A 16,151-nucleotide genomic window follows, 5' to 3' on the forward strand; every position below is an offset into this window, starting at 1 on the left:
GGAATGGAAAGCCTTCTCTAGGCACTTCAGAAATGGAAGAACTTTCTGGGCAATGGTATACATCATTGCCTGCCACCAGAGTTCATGTGCTGATCTGCAGTTCCTGTAGACCTCCGCTATTAAAAGTCACTCAGAAACATTGGTAGAAGTTATGAGCCATTTTCTGATCTCTGATTTCTTTATAATTTAGCAAGAGATTTGAGATCTTTGTTTAAAAAAAAAAAAAAAAAAAACAAAAAAATAAAAAAACAAAGACCTGAATAAAGTCAACTTCTCATCGGTTAGTTGCTATGCTTTGCCTTATGCTTGGCTTATTGCATCCATTCATAAGCATGGTTTTAAAAATGAGAATATTTAAATTGAAACAAAGCTCCTGAAGAGAACATATGATAGCAGTGAATACTCTGGAGAATAAATTTATGTATGCTTGCTTTCCCATCCTGTGTCTTACTAGTGTAGTGCTAACTTTAAGGATATCAGCTAGATTAATTTACATTTCTGGTACTGTAACTTCCAAAACCAAGATATCAGCGTGTTGTATTACTCCAGAATTAAGAAACCACACTGAATAACCCCTTGGGTCTTGGCAAGCAAACAGTTCAAATGAAAAGCTGAAATTTAGAGCGTTAAATTTAAATATAACCTGTTTGTTCCAGCTGTTTTAATGGAGTTGTGTGCCTTTAAAGTATTTGAATTTTTGGCGCCAAAAAGTGCTTTTAAGCTGCTTTGTTTTAAAATGTTGATTAGTTCTGAAGAAGCTCAATTGTATGAGTGAAAGCGCTAAACTGAATTTTGGAATAAATACGTTTTATTTAAACCAACGTCTAAATCTGTTGTGGATTGTGGAACAAACAGGTTATATTTAAATTTAACGCTCTAAATTTCAGCTTTTCATTTGAACTGTTTGCTTGCCAAGACCCGAGGGGTTATTCAGTGTGGTTTCTTAATTCTGGTACTGTAGATAGTTATGACTACGACCTGCTTCCTGTATTTTGGGAATTGCCATCGGCATCCATTTGCCTACTTTGTAAATCTCAGCAAGTCACTTAGACAATGCACTTGGAAATTGGGCTATGCTGCCTGTCTAGTGCCTATGAACTATACTGCCAGCCTAGTAACTACCTGCAGACCTGTTTAACTGATGAGTGCAGTAGGATCATCTGCTTACTTATGAGTTTGAAATGTTAGCTATCTGGGCTTTGTTTATCTGTCAGATTGGACCATAAAACTAGGGCGGCTAGTATATGTCTGGACTTAGCAGGTTAGCTTGGTAATATTGGTAACCTACCTGGTGCATAAATCACCTGTCTGATACTAGATTTTGAAGCTAAGCGGGATGGTTGTGGCAAGTGTATACATCTGTTAAGGATGTAGATGCGTCTTAAGAACATAATGTTTTCCTTTGTAGAAGTGGCTGCTATGCTCCTGTGTTAAGATGCAACATGAATGTTTTTATCATAGGACTTGGGTGAGCTTACTTTCTGAGGGGAAGGCAGAACAATGAAATATAAGCCCTGCCAACCTGGGTGAATAAGGTTAAACTTTCTACCTGAATATTCAGAGACCGTTTTGTTTGGGGCACTGTTTTATCAAGACTCTGGCTTCAGAGTTGTGAGCATTTGATATAGGGCCAGTGAACTTTCCAGAAGGGTTATTTTGAAGAATATTTATTGGCACTTTTCTACTTTAAATTAATTTGTAAAGTTTATTCAAGAGCTGTTGGTGTCGTGGGGGAAAAGGTGCTTGAAAGGCATTGTTTGTAGTGTGTTGGATTAGACATTGTAGGTGAATAAAAAGGATTAAACAGGCCACCACCTTGAAAGCATTGTGAATAAAGTCTGACATAATTTGCGGTGTCTTCATGTGTTTTGTAGAAAGAATTTTTCTGTTGATTGCTATCCATAAGCGTTCCAAAAGGTTCACAAGTTTTAATGAAACTGTATGATCTGAAGTAGTTAACTTCATTCTTTCTGCACATATGGGTATTCGGATCCGATTCGGATCAGAGCCGGAAAAACTTTTACAAGCATCAGCTCTGTGCTCCAAGCTCCTCCCCTACCTATAATACATCACTTCCTCCTGACTAACCTCATTTCTTGTTTGCCGCTTTAAGAGTTAGCATCGTGGTCTCTGAGCTCTAAGTGAAGGTGGTAAGGTTTCTCTTTTTTTTTTTCTTTTTAGTACAGTTGGTGTGTATACCTGTCCCCCTTTTCCTCCTCTCTTCACACGTGGTCGTCGTGTTAAAAAAAAAAAAAAAAAATTTTCTTTGTAGCTTGCTGGTAGTTTTAGTTCCCGCCTAGGTGGGTGTGCCTTAGGGTCTAGTTACTGTTCTGCCCTTATGGCTGAACAGCCTAAGGTTCTTTTTAAAAAAATGCACAGTGTGGTCACAAGCTCTCACCAGCCGATGGCCACACTGGTGTGTTCTTTGTTTAGGGGTCTTCCATTTGTCAGCCTCCTGCGACATTTGTATGGGTTTTAACACCAGGGCCTTGAAAGACCGTCTGGCTAAGCTCGTGGCCAAGGGTCTGCTGCCAGCTTCTGCCCTAGAGTCTCTCTCGCTCTCCGCTCCAGCCAGTGACTTCTTGCAGGCAGGGACTCAACCTCCCGCTCATCCTGCGGCCTCAGATTCGTCCCAGAAAGGTAGGAAAAAGAGAGGGAGAAGCACCGTAAAGAGAGGGACAGGCCCGGAAAAAGATCCCCCAACAGGGAGTCTTTCTCCAGCCCCTCTTCTAAAGTCCCCAGGTCCTGTTCTTGGCTCCGCTCTCCCCGTTTCTCGCCGGAGCCGATGGAGCACTCTAAACCGAGGCACTCCCCTCAGATCCAGCGAAGACCCACTTCGGTCGCTTCTTCAAGCTTGACTCTGAGCGTCTCCGACCTTGGCATGGACAGGCTGTTGAGGTTCATCCAGAATCAGATTCAGAAGGGGGTCTTACCAGGTCCCTCTCCCATCGGAGAAGGTCCTTCTACAACTCTGTTTCACCCAATCTCTCCTTCCCCGATCGACCCAACGCTTCGAGGTTCTCTGATCCGAGGCCCTTTGGAGCTGTAGGTTCGGCGCCGACTGTTCTCATTTCCTTGACGCTGACCGTCACCTTGAGTTCCTCTGATCCGATTTCGGATACAGGAGACTCTCAGGGCCATGGTCAGGGAGTCGACCCGAGGGTCGAGGTCATTCTCTTTCGGATCCCATCCTTGGTGCCCAGACTACCCTGCCTTCGGCTCCGATCCCTGCTTCGGACCCGGATGGGCCTCATCCTTACGGGTTACGGAATTGGGCTCTCAATCTGCATTCGGGGTAGTGGAAAGGGTTCTCTCCCAAGGGTTGAGACCACAGCTCACCTACTCTGATCCTACCCAGACCTCTCTGTTTTTGGATTCTGCTCCCCTCACCTTGTCTTAGGGACAGTCCGTGCCAAAGCAGCCCCAGGTTGTTTCCCTCAGGGAACCCCCAGAGGCTTGAGTCCTCTTCAGAAAGTCCCACTGGAGAGGAACCTCATAAACGCAAGTGTAAAAGAAGGCACTTGGGACTCCCCTGAGTCCATTACCACTGATTCGGACTTAGATGAAGGAGAGGGTTCCCCCAGATCACCTCCCGAGGACGTCTGTTTCGGAGACATTATGGAGATCCTCCGCCAAAGAGGAGGTTGGTCAGCCCCCAAAACATCTGCGGATGAGTCCGTGTTTCTGGAGGCCTTTGGCGTGGGCCCATCTACTTCCTGGGTTTCCCCACCAGCTGACCCTTTGGTGGACCTCATCACCACTAGGGCATGGAAGGATCCTGACACCGTGGAGCCTAATACCCAAAAGTCTGGACAAGATTCTTTCCCCGCCGTCAGATAGGCAGGCATGGTCCAAAGGAGCCCCTGTTGATGCTTTGGTGGTTGCAGCTGCCACAAAGGAACTGGCACAGAAGAGTTCCTCAGTCCATCCATCAGACAAGGAGTCCAGGTCAGTGGATCTTTTCGGGAAGTGTATGTACTAGTCAACAACTTTTTCTATCCGTGTGCTGAATTACTTGGCACATGTTACTCGACTGCAGCGTCATCTTGTAACAGAACTAAGTGAGTTGTCCCTAGAGTCTGTCACAGCAGGACAAGCAGTCATTTATTGCGAAGATGACTACACTGAAATCGGTGATACACACATCTATGCGTCTCCTCTCCCATGCTACGGAGGGAGCCGCTAGAGCTGCTGGTACAGGCATTGCCTTGAGGCGACACGCCTGGATCAGACTGTGTCAATTTGCGGACCCCTTTGTGGCGTCTTAACGCCCCTTTTGATGGATCATCCCTCTTTGGGAAGACAGTATGTGACTCGCTCAGCCAGTGTGAGAAGGACAGAAAGACTTTGTCCGCTGTCGGAATCCGCTTCTCTAACCTCCAGAGATCCTATTCCAGGAACCAAAAGGGGCAAAAGATGTGGTTCCGGAAATCAGTCTTTCTGGGACACTCAGGACTATTCGTCCCCCAGAGGCAGAGGGGGACAAGACTGACGCAGTCCCAGAAACTTTGGGTCTTGGGAACCCTTTTCCGACAGGCCCGCACAGCAACCCTGAGGGGTTGCCCGACTGCTCTACTCTGGAGGCAGTCGGGGGAAGATTCTCCTTACATCCAGCGGCATGGGAGTCCATTACTGCAGACCGCTGGGTGTTAAACATCATATCCAGAGGCTATTCTATCCCTTTCATATCCTCTCCCATAACTTCAGCACGCCTCCCAGATGGTTCCACCCGATCACAGGGAGGCCGCAGCTTTACAGGTTTCGAAACTGTTACAAAAATGAGTCATTGAACCAGTCCCCCCCGGCCAGTCCGGATCAAGCATCTACTCCAGGTTCATTTTAGTGCCAAAGAAGACTGGGGAACTCAGGCCCATACTGGACCTGTCTATCCTCAACCTGTTGGTAGAGAAACAAAAATTCCGGATGGTCACTCTGCAGTCCATTCTACCGTTTCTAAGAGAATGCGACTGGATGTGCTCATTAGACCTCCAGGATGCTTACTATCATATCAAGGTCCACAGAAGCTCCAGGAGGTTTCTGCGTTTCTGGCTAGGGGCCGGTCACTTTCAATTCAGAGCCCTACCCTTTGGTCTCACCACAGCCCCCAGGGTGTTCACCAAGGTAATTGCAGTCGTAGCGGCTCACGTGATACTTCAGGGCCTTCAGGTATTCCCCTACCTAGACGACTGGCTCTTCGCTGCATCCACCAAATGTCTCTTGGTGCCGGGCCCTACACTACTTTAGGCATCACGATCAACCTCAAGTCCCACCTGGCTCCGGTTCAGGTCATAGACTTCCTCGGGGCACGATTGGATACTATTGAGTCAAAATCTTTCTCACCCCGTAAAGGATAGAAAATCTCAGACTCCACGTGTCATTTATCTCAGACCACTCTGTATTCACAGCAGGCGATGTTCTCAGGGCTTTGGGTTCGATGGCAGCCTCCATTTCCTTCTCCCTCTTGGACGTTTTCATATGAGAACCCTTCAGTGGAATCTAGCAGTTCAATTGTCCTGGCTAGACCTCCCGATGACTTTCCGAATCAACTGGACATGCAGAATGTCACTCCAGTGGTGGCTTCAGTCATCCGACATACTTGCGGGGTGCAGCTTTCTAGCCCCACCGGCCCAAGCCACGGTGACCATGGAAGCCTCCCAGCTCAGGTGGGGCAGGGGGCACTTCCTGGAAAGAACAATCCAAGGCACGTGCTCCCTACTAGAGACCAAGCTACACATCAGTGTCATGGAGATGAGGGCAGTGCTTTTAGCGTTGAAAGCCTTCCAACCTGTCCTACCTCCAGGGACCGTGGCCATTCAATCAGACGTCAGTAGTCTGGTATATCAACAAGCAGGGAGGGACCCGATTCTACCCTCTTTGTCGCAAGGCCATGAGAGTTTGGGAGTGGGCCATATCCATCAACCGGTTTCTGATAGCAACACATATCCCGGGATGCTCCAACATTTTAGCTGACAGTCTATAAGCCTGGCAATCCTTCTGCCTTACAAGTGGTCTCTAAATCCATCGGTGGCAAAGAGAATCTTCCTCGTATGGGGTCAAACTTGCTGTGACCTCTTCACATCTCCTTCCAACACCAAGTGCAGCAACTTGTTTGCACTGATCCCCCCCCCTCCAGGGGATGTCCCAAGGGATGCTGTAGTCCATGCTTGGCCTCCCAGGTTACTTTTATGCTTATCCCGCATTACCTCTGATACCGAAGTTCCTTCAGAAAGCTTGCCAGTTGCAGTGCAAAGTCATTCTCATAGCTCCCTTCTGGCCTCGCCAAGTGTGGTTTCCCTTCCTATGGTCTCACCTTTTGGCTCCTCCATGGACTCTAGATCCATGCCCGGATCTACTTGCTCATCTGTCTGGCTTGCCCCTGCCCAACCTGGACAGTCTCAAGCAGACTGCGTGGCTGCTCCAGTTCTCATGATCATCAGGACTCCCGGACTTTCATCCCCTGTTAAGAACATTCTGGTAGCATCTCTCAAAGCCTCCACTAGGAAACTCGACAGTAGCAAGTGGGGACGTTTTTCCATTTGGGCCTCTCAGTGCAATCAGAACCCTTTTACAGCCCCCATTCCAGTAGTTTTAGATTTTTTGGCTGGTCTGTTTCAATCAGGCGCAAGTTCTTCCACCATCAAGGTTCAACTGGCTGCCATCTCTAATTTCCATGTAGGCGAAAATAAGGTTGCTCTGGCCTCTGCCAAATTGTGTAAAGCATTCCTGAAGGGCACCTTTCTCTTGTGACCTCCAGTTAGAGACAGTTCCTCCCTGGGATCTGACTTTATTCCTTCAAGCATTGATCTCTCCACCTTTTGAACCTGCCTGTTCAGTCCCTGTGAAATTCTTGTCTTGGAAGACTGCATTCCTGGTTGCCATCACCTCCGCTAAAAGGGTTTCCGTGTTACTGGCCTTATCCTCAGTGCCCCCATATTTGATTTTTCACAAGGACAGGGTTTCGCTGTGTACAAACCCCTCCTTCCTTCCCAAGGTGTCCTCATCAGCCAATATTAACCAATCTATAAATTTGCCAGTCTTCTTCCCAAATTTCCGAATTTAAGGCGAATATAGACTCCATTTATTGGACGTCCATAGACAGCTTCGTTTTTAGTTTCATAGGACTAAACCTTACCGAAAGTCGTATCAACTCTGTCTCGTTTTCAAAACCATGTTTGGGCAAAGCAGTTTCGAAAGTGTCCTTAGCAAGGTGGATCACTCTTTGTATTGCACAAGTATGCAAGGACAAAGGCTCATCTCCTCCTGGCTTACTGAAGGCTCATTCCACTAGATCAGTGGCCACTTCTGCAGCTTTGTGGTCAAAAGTACCTTTAGATGATATCTGTGCGGCAGCCACGTGGGCCAGTTCGCATACATTTATCTCTCATTATAAATTAGATTTGATTTCTAGCGGGTGAGCATCCTTTGGCTCTGCGGTGCTAAGAAATATCCTTCCATAAGGGCCTCCCAGGAATACTAGTAGCTGGGGACTCTGTCCCATATGTGCAGAAAGAATGAAGTTAACTACTTCAGATAAAGAAGTTATGTACTCGCCATAACGTTCCATCTGAGTAGTTAAACTTCATTCTTCTGCACCTTCCCTCCCTCCATCCCCCTCACTATTCAGGTCTTATCCAGTTTGGATTGTGGGTTACGTTGCTAGTTAGTGACAGCAAACTCGATTTGGGGTTAGTCAGGAGGAAGTGATGTATTATAGGTAGGGGAGGAGCTTGGAACTCAGAGCTGATGCTGGTAAAAGTTTTGCCGGCTCGGATCCAAAGACCCGTATGTGCATTAGAATGAAGTCTTAACTACTCAGATGGAACGTTATAGTGAGTACATAACTTTTTCCTATTTAAAGCAACCCAAAGCCAACTAAAGACCAGTCAGTATTTGTCAGGTAATATGGTCTGTGAAACAGGGGACCTAATAAAGCTTTCAGTGCTGAATCCGGACCCATTTTGAGTATGTTGCATTCCCAAATCTTTCACTGAAAACCACTCCATACTACTATGTACAACTGCAATGAAGTGTGTGTGTAGTGGTCAAATACACATTTGAGTTATCAAGCCTTTAAATGGTTATCCGGTTTCTATTTACTGCAAGTTCCTTCCCTGCTTTGCTACACTCAAATTACTGTGGTTTTCTCACCTTGTCTGATCTAATTTGCATCTTTTTATTTACATCTGTGCGATTCTTTGCATACATTACACATGCTTTTATTTGTGTTTTCTAGTTGACCACGTGATTGTAGAACCTGGCACAAGCCTGATAACTGCTTTTGACACATGGCGAGAGTGGGCAGATAGCAAGTCATGCTGTGATTACTCCTTGCATGTGGACATAACAGAGTGGCATAAAGGGGTCCAGGAGGAGATCGAAGCATTGGTCAAGGATCATGGTAATGTATTATTCTTTGTTTTACACATTACTTACTGTTAAGTGATGTAAATGCATATGATAAGTTTAGAAAGGAAAAACTTCTTGATGTTCTTAGTGTTTCACTGTTGCAGTCATTACATTTGTGTTATCTGCTTGCAGTAGCCCTCAGTCGGCCTGATTAACTGTCTTTGGTCCTACGTCGGTTTCTGTCTCTTCCGTGACGTCAGGTCATCAGGGTATAAAACATGCAGCTGACGTCAACATCAGTCTTTCTTGCCATGCGATGCCCGAAGCACAAGCAGTTTGCAAGTGTCGGTCGGCCAACTCCTGAAATTTTCGTTTTCGAGTTTCAGAACCAAAGTCTTCAACTAAAAACTAAGTACCTTGTTGGGGAAACTTTTTTTTTTTCTTGCTCTAATCCAATGTCAGTAAAAGTAAATAATTGCATTTCTTGTGGAAAGCAAATACCTCATAAAGATTTTCATTCGTACTGTATTCCTTGCCCCAGGCCCTGACCACGACGTACCTCGCTGTCGGTTTTGTGCCTTATTTAAACCACGAGCTATCCGTCGTTGGTATATTTGTGCTTCTAAATATTTTGTTGCTCTGTTCAATTATCCTAATATGTCTTCGGTAAGCCATTTGACTACAGACATTCCGAAAAAACACAAAGATAAAGACGGACAGGTCGCCCAATTCGCCGGTACTCAGTGAGGTGCTTTCGCAGCCCCTGATTCCCACTACTTCAGATTCGCAGGCCTCTACTGAGACCCATTCAGAGTATGGTATGCCACGAGATGCTTCAACTGTGGAACCTGTGGATGTCTCTACCTTGGATGGGTCGGGAGCCGCTGTGCAGGCACAGGCTTCTGAGGGTGTATTCAGGCCTACTGACTTGCATATTAAACCAATGCTATCTTCTTTAAGGCCTAAAACTCGAACCATGCCTAGTAAACTGACACCCAGACTGCATGGTCAGGCTTCTATGCCTAATAAACGAATGATAATAATGACTGAAGATTTTATTACTTTAATCAGGGGATGCCAACTTTCACACTCTGAGACCTAGGACCGAGTTTGCTTATGATACTTCTGACCAGGATTCTGAATTTTCTGTTTCCTCTGATGACCAGGATTTACCCTTATCTACCTTTGAGAATTCTGATGCTGAGGAGTCTATCCCCCCCCCCCCCCTGAGGATTTCTGTTTTGGTGAAACCTTGCATACTCTCAGGGAGCATTTTCATTGCGAAAGTCAGGATTTTTCTGATTCTAAAAAGAGGCTTAAGGATTTCTTACTCCTGCCCCAGCACAGGCCTTTAGCTATACCTCCTGTACTGGACATTGTTGATGCCTTTTCGGAATCTAGCATGGCCCCTTATTCTATCTCCTGCTTCCAGAAAACCTGATGGATATTACAGGGTTCCTGACTCTCAAGTTCCTTTTCAAAGTTCCTTCTGCGGATCCTGAAACCGTTTCACAGGGACCCAAGGGCATTAAAACTACTACTGCCAAAAATCCTACCCGTCTGATAGAGACTACAGGGTGCTGGATAGATAGGGTAAGAAGGTATACACTTCTGCAACTTTGGCCATTAGGGCCTTGAATTGCCAGTTTCATATGTTAAGTATCAGCTGCATATTATTGGATTGCTTAAACTGAAAATTGTTTCCTGATTGAGCTGAAAATAAGGATTTACAGGAATTAATGCATTCTGCTCAACAAGTTGGTAAACATACATTGCAATGTGGGTTTGATTCACTAGAGGCATCTTGTAGGGCAGCAGTAACTTGGTCTGTACTTAGAAGGCATGCTTGGCTTAAGGAGCAATCCTTGCTAGATCATGTTAAAGCGAAATTACTGGATGCTGCCTTAAATCAGGACCGCCTGATGTTCATCGTGCATACAGCTGCAGTAATCACAGATGGGTTTTCTGCCGTCAGGCGGGTCCTCGGTCGGCCGAATTCCAAAGTCTAGGTCCGGCGTCGGTTGTTGTCGCTTTCTTTCCTGACGTCAGTGAGGCAGGAGTATACAAGACACAGCCGACGCCATTTTCTTCAGTCTTTTTTGCCGCGCGGTGCCCGAAGCATTAGCAGTTCGCAAGTGCCGGTCGGCCAGCTCCTGAATTTACGAAAAATTGGAAATTGAAGTCTTCATTAAAGCTTGGCACCCGTTGAAACTTTTCTTGCCTCAGACCGATGTCAGAAAAAGTTAACAATTGTATTTCTTGTGGGAAGCAAATACCGCATAAGGATTTCCATTCCCTCTGCATACCTTGTTTAGGCCCAGACCACGATGTCTCGGGCTGTTGCTTTTGCGCTACTTTCAATAAACGCACTATTAAGCGTTGGGCGGAGTTCGCCCAACACTTTTTTGGTACAGCCTTTGATTATAAAATGTCGTCGGAGACTCCGACTACCGTTTTGTCCAAAAAACGTAAGGACAAGGACTGGCACGTGAGGTCCGCGGTCCCCACTGACACCATGCCAAAACCGGCTACACATGGTCCGGTTCTCAGCGAGACGCCTATGCAGTCCCTGACTACCGACGACACTTCTTTGCCGGTGTCTTCTGTAACCGAGACCGCAGGTACCTCGACCCAGACTACAACCACCGAAGCCACTGTGAGCATTGAGCCTCCTAATGTGGACAGGTCCACTTCCACCCATGGTGTCTTTAGACCCTCATCTTCCTTTTCCATTAAGGCCTTTACCAAGTCCAAATCAGCCAGGCATCCCAAGAGGCCTGTTGCACAGGGCCCATCTCCAGGCCCCATGCCTAAAAAGCAGTTGCTTAAAATGGCTGGGGATTTAATTACTCTTATCAGGGGTTCCCAACCCCCTCCAGACAAGAGACCCAGAGTGGAGGAAGATTCTCCCTCTTCTGATCAGGGCTCCATTTTTTCAGAACATTCTGATGTAGAGGAACACTCTTACTCCCCTTTTGAAGATTCTGATGCAGAGCAGTCCATTCCTTCTGTATCTCCTCCTGAGGATTTTTCTTTTGGGGAAACCTTGCACACCTTGAGGGAACACTTCCATTGGGAAGGCCAAGACTTTTCTGATTCCAAGAAAAGACTTGGGGAATTTCTTTTGTTACCTCAACACAGACCTCTGGCGATACCTCATGTCTTGGACATACTTGATGTTTATTCGGAGGCTTGCCTTAATCCGGATTCCTTGCCTCCTGCCCCAGTCAAGCCTGATAGGTACTACAGAGTTCCTAACTCTCACCAATTTCTTTACAAAAACCATAATGCTGACCCTGAAACCATTTCTCAAGGCCCCAAGGGAATGAAGGCCTCTACTGCTAAGAATCCACTACCTTCCGAAAGAGAGTCAAGATCCTTAGAAAGGTGGGGAAAAAAGGTATATACCTCGGCCACCCTAGCCATGAGGGCCTTAAATTGTCAGTTTTATATGCTTAAATATCAGCAGTTTCCGTTATCACAATTGAGAAATAAAATGTCTCAACCTGAACAACCAGACTTGAAGGAGTTGCAGGATATGATGCATAGTGCAGAACAAGTTGGTAAACACACCTTACAATGTGGCTATGATGCCCTAGAGACCTCAAGTAGAGCTGCTGTTACAGGATCAGTCATTTGTAGATATGCTTGGCTTAGGGAACAAATCTTGTCTGATCATGTGAAAGCTAAACTATTAGATGCTCCTTTACAAAAGGATGTGTTATTTGGTACTAATGCTGAGGAGATACTACGGAAAATGGAAGAAAAAGCCAAATCTATGCAAACTGTCCAAGCTTTTCTACAGGTTCAACCACCACGTTTTAGCAGAAATTGGCCTTCTAAAAACTGGTCCTATCCAGCCACAGACAAGCCCCAAAGATGTAGATACAGGCACACAGGGGGCAGGGGACGATCACAAGGATCATATAGAGGCAGGCAATGGCAAACTCCAGCACCAAGAGGTGGCGAAGACGGTGCACAACAATACAGGAAACAAACCCAATGATTTCCTGTTTTCCATGCCAAGCAAGTCTCAGCTGGCAGCACCCTTGGGAGGAAAACTGGCATTATTTACAAGAAATTGGCATACTGTCACAACAGACAAGTGGATCCTGGACGTTATAAACAGAGGCTACAGATTTCATTTTCACACTCTTCCAAAAATGAGAGGCATGCCAAACCTGCCACACAATCAAAGGGCAGAGGCACAACTACAAATTTCATATCTCATAGACATGAAAGCTATTCAAGAGGTACCTATTCACGAGCAAGGTCAAGGTTTTTACTCCAGGCTATTTCTGGTACCAAGGAAAGGATCCGACTGGAGACCCATTTTGGACTTATCCATCCTAAACACATTCTTACTGCACCAAAATTCAAGATGCTCACATTACAGCAGCTTCTTCCCATGCTGGGCAAGGAGTTTTGGCTGGTAACATTGGACCTCAAGGAGGCATACCTGCATGTCCCAAGCAGACAAAGCTGCAGAAGATACCTCAGATTTCTTGCAGGTTCAATACACTATCAGTTCTCTGCATTGCCCTTTGGCTTATCTACTGCGCCCAGAGTATTCACGAAATGCCTGGCATCAGTAATTGCCTACTGCAGACTTCAAGGGATACAAATTTACCCTTATTTGGACGACTGCCTGATCCAAGCGGACAGCAAGCACATACTTCTGGAACATCTGGCTTATGTAACACGGTTACTGCATTCTCTGAGATACACAATCAACAAAGAGAAATCCATGCTAACACCATCTCAGAAAATAACTTTCCTGGGTGCCAACTTGGACACAAACACCCAGATGGCCTATCTTACGCCAGAAAAACAGGGGCAACTAACTCAATACTTCAAAATACTAGCAAATTGTACCAGGCTTACTGCAAGGAAAATCCTGCAGGCTCTGGGCTTCATGGCATCTTGCATTCTTTTAATCCCATGTGCAAAGTTGCATATGAGGAAACTTCAATGGTACCTAAAAAACCTTTGGTCTCAGCACAGCCACAGTTTGGAAACAATAATACCAATAATTCCATGTTTGCAAAAGGAATTTCTATGGTGGGCCCAAGCATGTCAAACAAACACAGGTCTCCCATTCTGCAAGCCTCAATTCATCACAACAGACGCCTCAGATTACGCCTGGGGGGCGCACATGACAGACAGGTGCATTCAGGGCAAATGGTCCCGAAAGGAAAAGCACCTTCACATCAATCAAAAAGAAATGCTAGCAGTGGTAAATGCAATTACAGCTTTCAAGGACTTCCTGCATCCAGGACAATTATTGATGAGAACAGACAACACCACAGTAATGTGGTACATAAACAAACAAGGAGGAACACATTCATACACCCTGTGCAGACTAGCCATGACACTTTGGAACTTGGCTCTGGAATGGCAAATCGAACTTCAAGCACAGCACTTGCCAGGTTTGGAAAACACGCTGGCAGACAATCTAAGCAGAAATATGACAGATCCACACGAATGGAAGTTGCATCCTCAAGTGTTTACAAAGGTAATCCAAGCGTGGGGAAGGCCAGACCTAGATCTCTTCGCCTCCCACAGGAATCAGTTGGAAAAGTTTTGTTCAAGGACTTTTCATCCAAAGGCCTGGAGAGTGGACGCCTTTTCATTTAGTTGGACAGCATGGACAGTTTACGCTTTTCCACCTCTGCCTCTTCTGCCCAAGGTGCTCTTGAAAGCAAGAGCAGACAGACCGAAGATGATACTGATTGCTCCAGACTGGCCAAGACAACACTGGTACCCACTCCTGAGGAGCCTAACACATACTCCTCCCTGGTCCCTACCTCTAATGCCTCTTCTGCTGACTCAGCACAGCTACAAAACTCTCAATCTCGCTGCATGGAAAATTCCTTAACACCACAACAGACTCTACTCCCCAAAGAGGTGCAGGATGTCATTTTGGAGGCCAGAAGGCCATCTACTAGAAAGGCTTACTCCGCAAAATGGAAACTGTTTTGCTCTTGGAATGAGAAAAAAGGCCAGGACCTTAGAAAACTGAATTTGCCTTGGGTATTACAGTATCTAGCTGAGCTGCTGAACAGTGGACTTTCATTTTCCTCCATAAAAATCCATGCCTCAGCCATTTCTGCAGAATTCAACACAGATCCACCCTTATTCTCTCACCCACTCTTAAGACAGTTCCTCAGAGGGGCTAAGAATATAAGACCACCAAGGAAACAACCAATTCCAGCCTGGGATCTTAATTACATTCTAGAAAAGTTAACATTGCCTCCCTTTGAACCAGCTGCCTCAACAAATTTGCAATATTTGTCCTGGAAAACAGCTTTCCTCCTGGCCATTACTTCAGCTCGTAGGGTTTCGGAACTACAAGCCCTCATGGCTGTGCAGCCCTTTCTCATCTTCCATCAGGACAGGGTTTCCCTTCGAACCAACCCGTCATTTATGCCTAAAGTGGTATCCAGGGTAGCTTTAAATCAAGCCATACACTTGCCTACCTTTTACCCCAATCCTCAAAACAAAGGGGAAAGGCTGCTACACTCCTTAGACATCCATAGACAGCTACGTTATTATTTGGACAGAACAAAGCCTTTCAGGAAATCAGAACAACTTTTTGTGTCCTATGCTGTAGGAACTCAAGGGAAGCCAGTTACCAAACAGACAATTTCAAAATGGATAGGCCACTGCATATGGTTTTGTTACTCCTATCATGGAAAATCTGTCCCTACAGGCATCAGATCCCACTCCACCAGGGCCACAGCTAACTCTACAGCCTTCCTCAGAGGAGTTCCTACCAAAGATATTTTGGAGGCAGCCACTTGGAGTTCTGTGCATACCTTCACAAAACACTACCACCTGCCTTTATATTCCAAAACTAGAGCAGGCTTTGCCACTGCTGTGTTGCAGGGCATTCTGACTCATCCCAGTTCCACCTAGTGCCTACCACCCTGTGCGTAGCTTTGGGATTCTACCCATCTGTGATTACTGCAGCTGTATGCACGATGAACATAGTACAGTTTTGTACCTACCATAAATGTAGATGTTCGAAAAGCACAGCTGCAGTACAGTTTTCCTCCTCCTTCCCCTCTTGGTAAAGGCCTGGGGCCTAACCCCTCTTCATACAACCTGATTGGGTTATCCTTCTATGGTATATGGTATATTTGCTTGTAACTACTGTTTTTTGATTATATTGCATTTCATGTATATAATTATAATTTATGTATTGCCTTCCTTTTGGGGGCACCTGACATCTGGGACAAGAAAGACTGAAGAAAATGGCGTCTGCTGTGTCTTATATACTCCTGCCTCACTGACGTCAGGAAAGAAAGCGACAACAACCGACGTCGGACCTAGACTTTGGAATTCGGCCGACCGAGGACCCGCCTGATGGCAGAAAACCCATTTGTGATTACTGTAGCTGTATTAGCACTCTAACATCTACATTTATGGTAGGTACAAAACTGTACTTTTGGCAACAGGGCAGAAGAGCTTAAAAAAAGATGGAGGAAAAATCTAAATCTATGCAGATTTTTTACAAGTGCAACCTCCAAAATTTAGTAGGCATTGGCCTTCTAAGAATTGGTCCTTTCCTGCTTCTTCCAGACCTTCTCAGTCAAACCCAGCTCCAGCAGAGCACCCAAGCTTCAGTCCCAGGGGACGCACAGGACTAAGCAGTGGGGGGGCCTCCACTTCCAAATCTGGGAGTAATGAAACTCCCCCTATGGTAAACTGTCTCTGACTTCTTTTTAAAACTTCCAAGCACTTCTCAACTGACTGCCCCTTTGGGGGGAAAGATTGAACTTAATGCAAAGAACTGGGGCCCC

At 45.8% G+C, this 16,151-nt stretch overlaps 1 protein-coding gene across 1 annotated transcript in view; it reads left to right on the forward strand.

The window, feature by feature from the left end:
• LOC122811333 (dihydropyrimidinase-related protein 2-like) overlaps positions 1-16,151 on the forward strand; it is a gene marked incomplete in the record, with an annotated part of 957,963 nt that overhangs the window by 494,392 nt on the left and 447,420 nt on the right. Inside the window, 1 exon segment of the mRNA XM_044083105.1 lies at positions 8,234-8,398. Coding sequence (XP_043939040.1) covers positions 8,234-8,398 — 165 coding nt within the window.

The sequence above is a fragment of the Protopterus annectens genome, chromosome 9.part0 (assembly GCF_019279795.1).
Source record: "Protopterus annectens isolate FY-2018-M chromosome 9.part0, PAN1.0, whole genome shotgun sequence".
Lineage (NCBI taxonomy): Eukaryota > Metazoa > Chordata > Ceratodontiformes > Protopteridae > Protopterus > Protopterus annectens.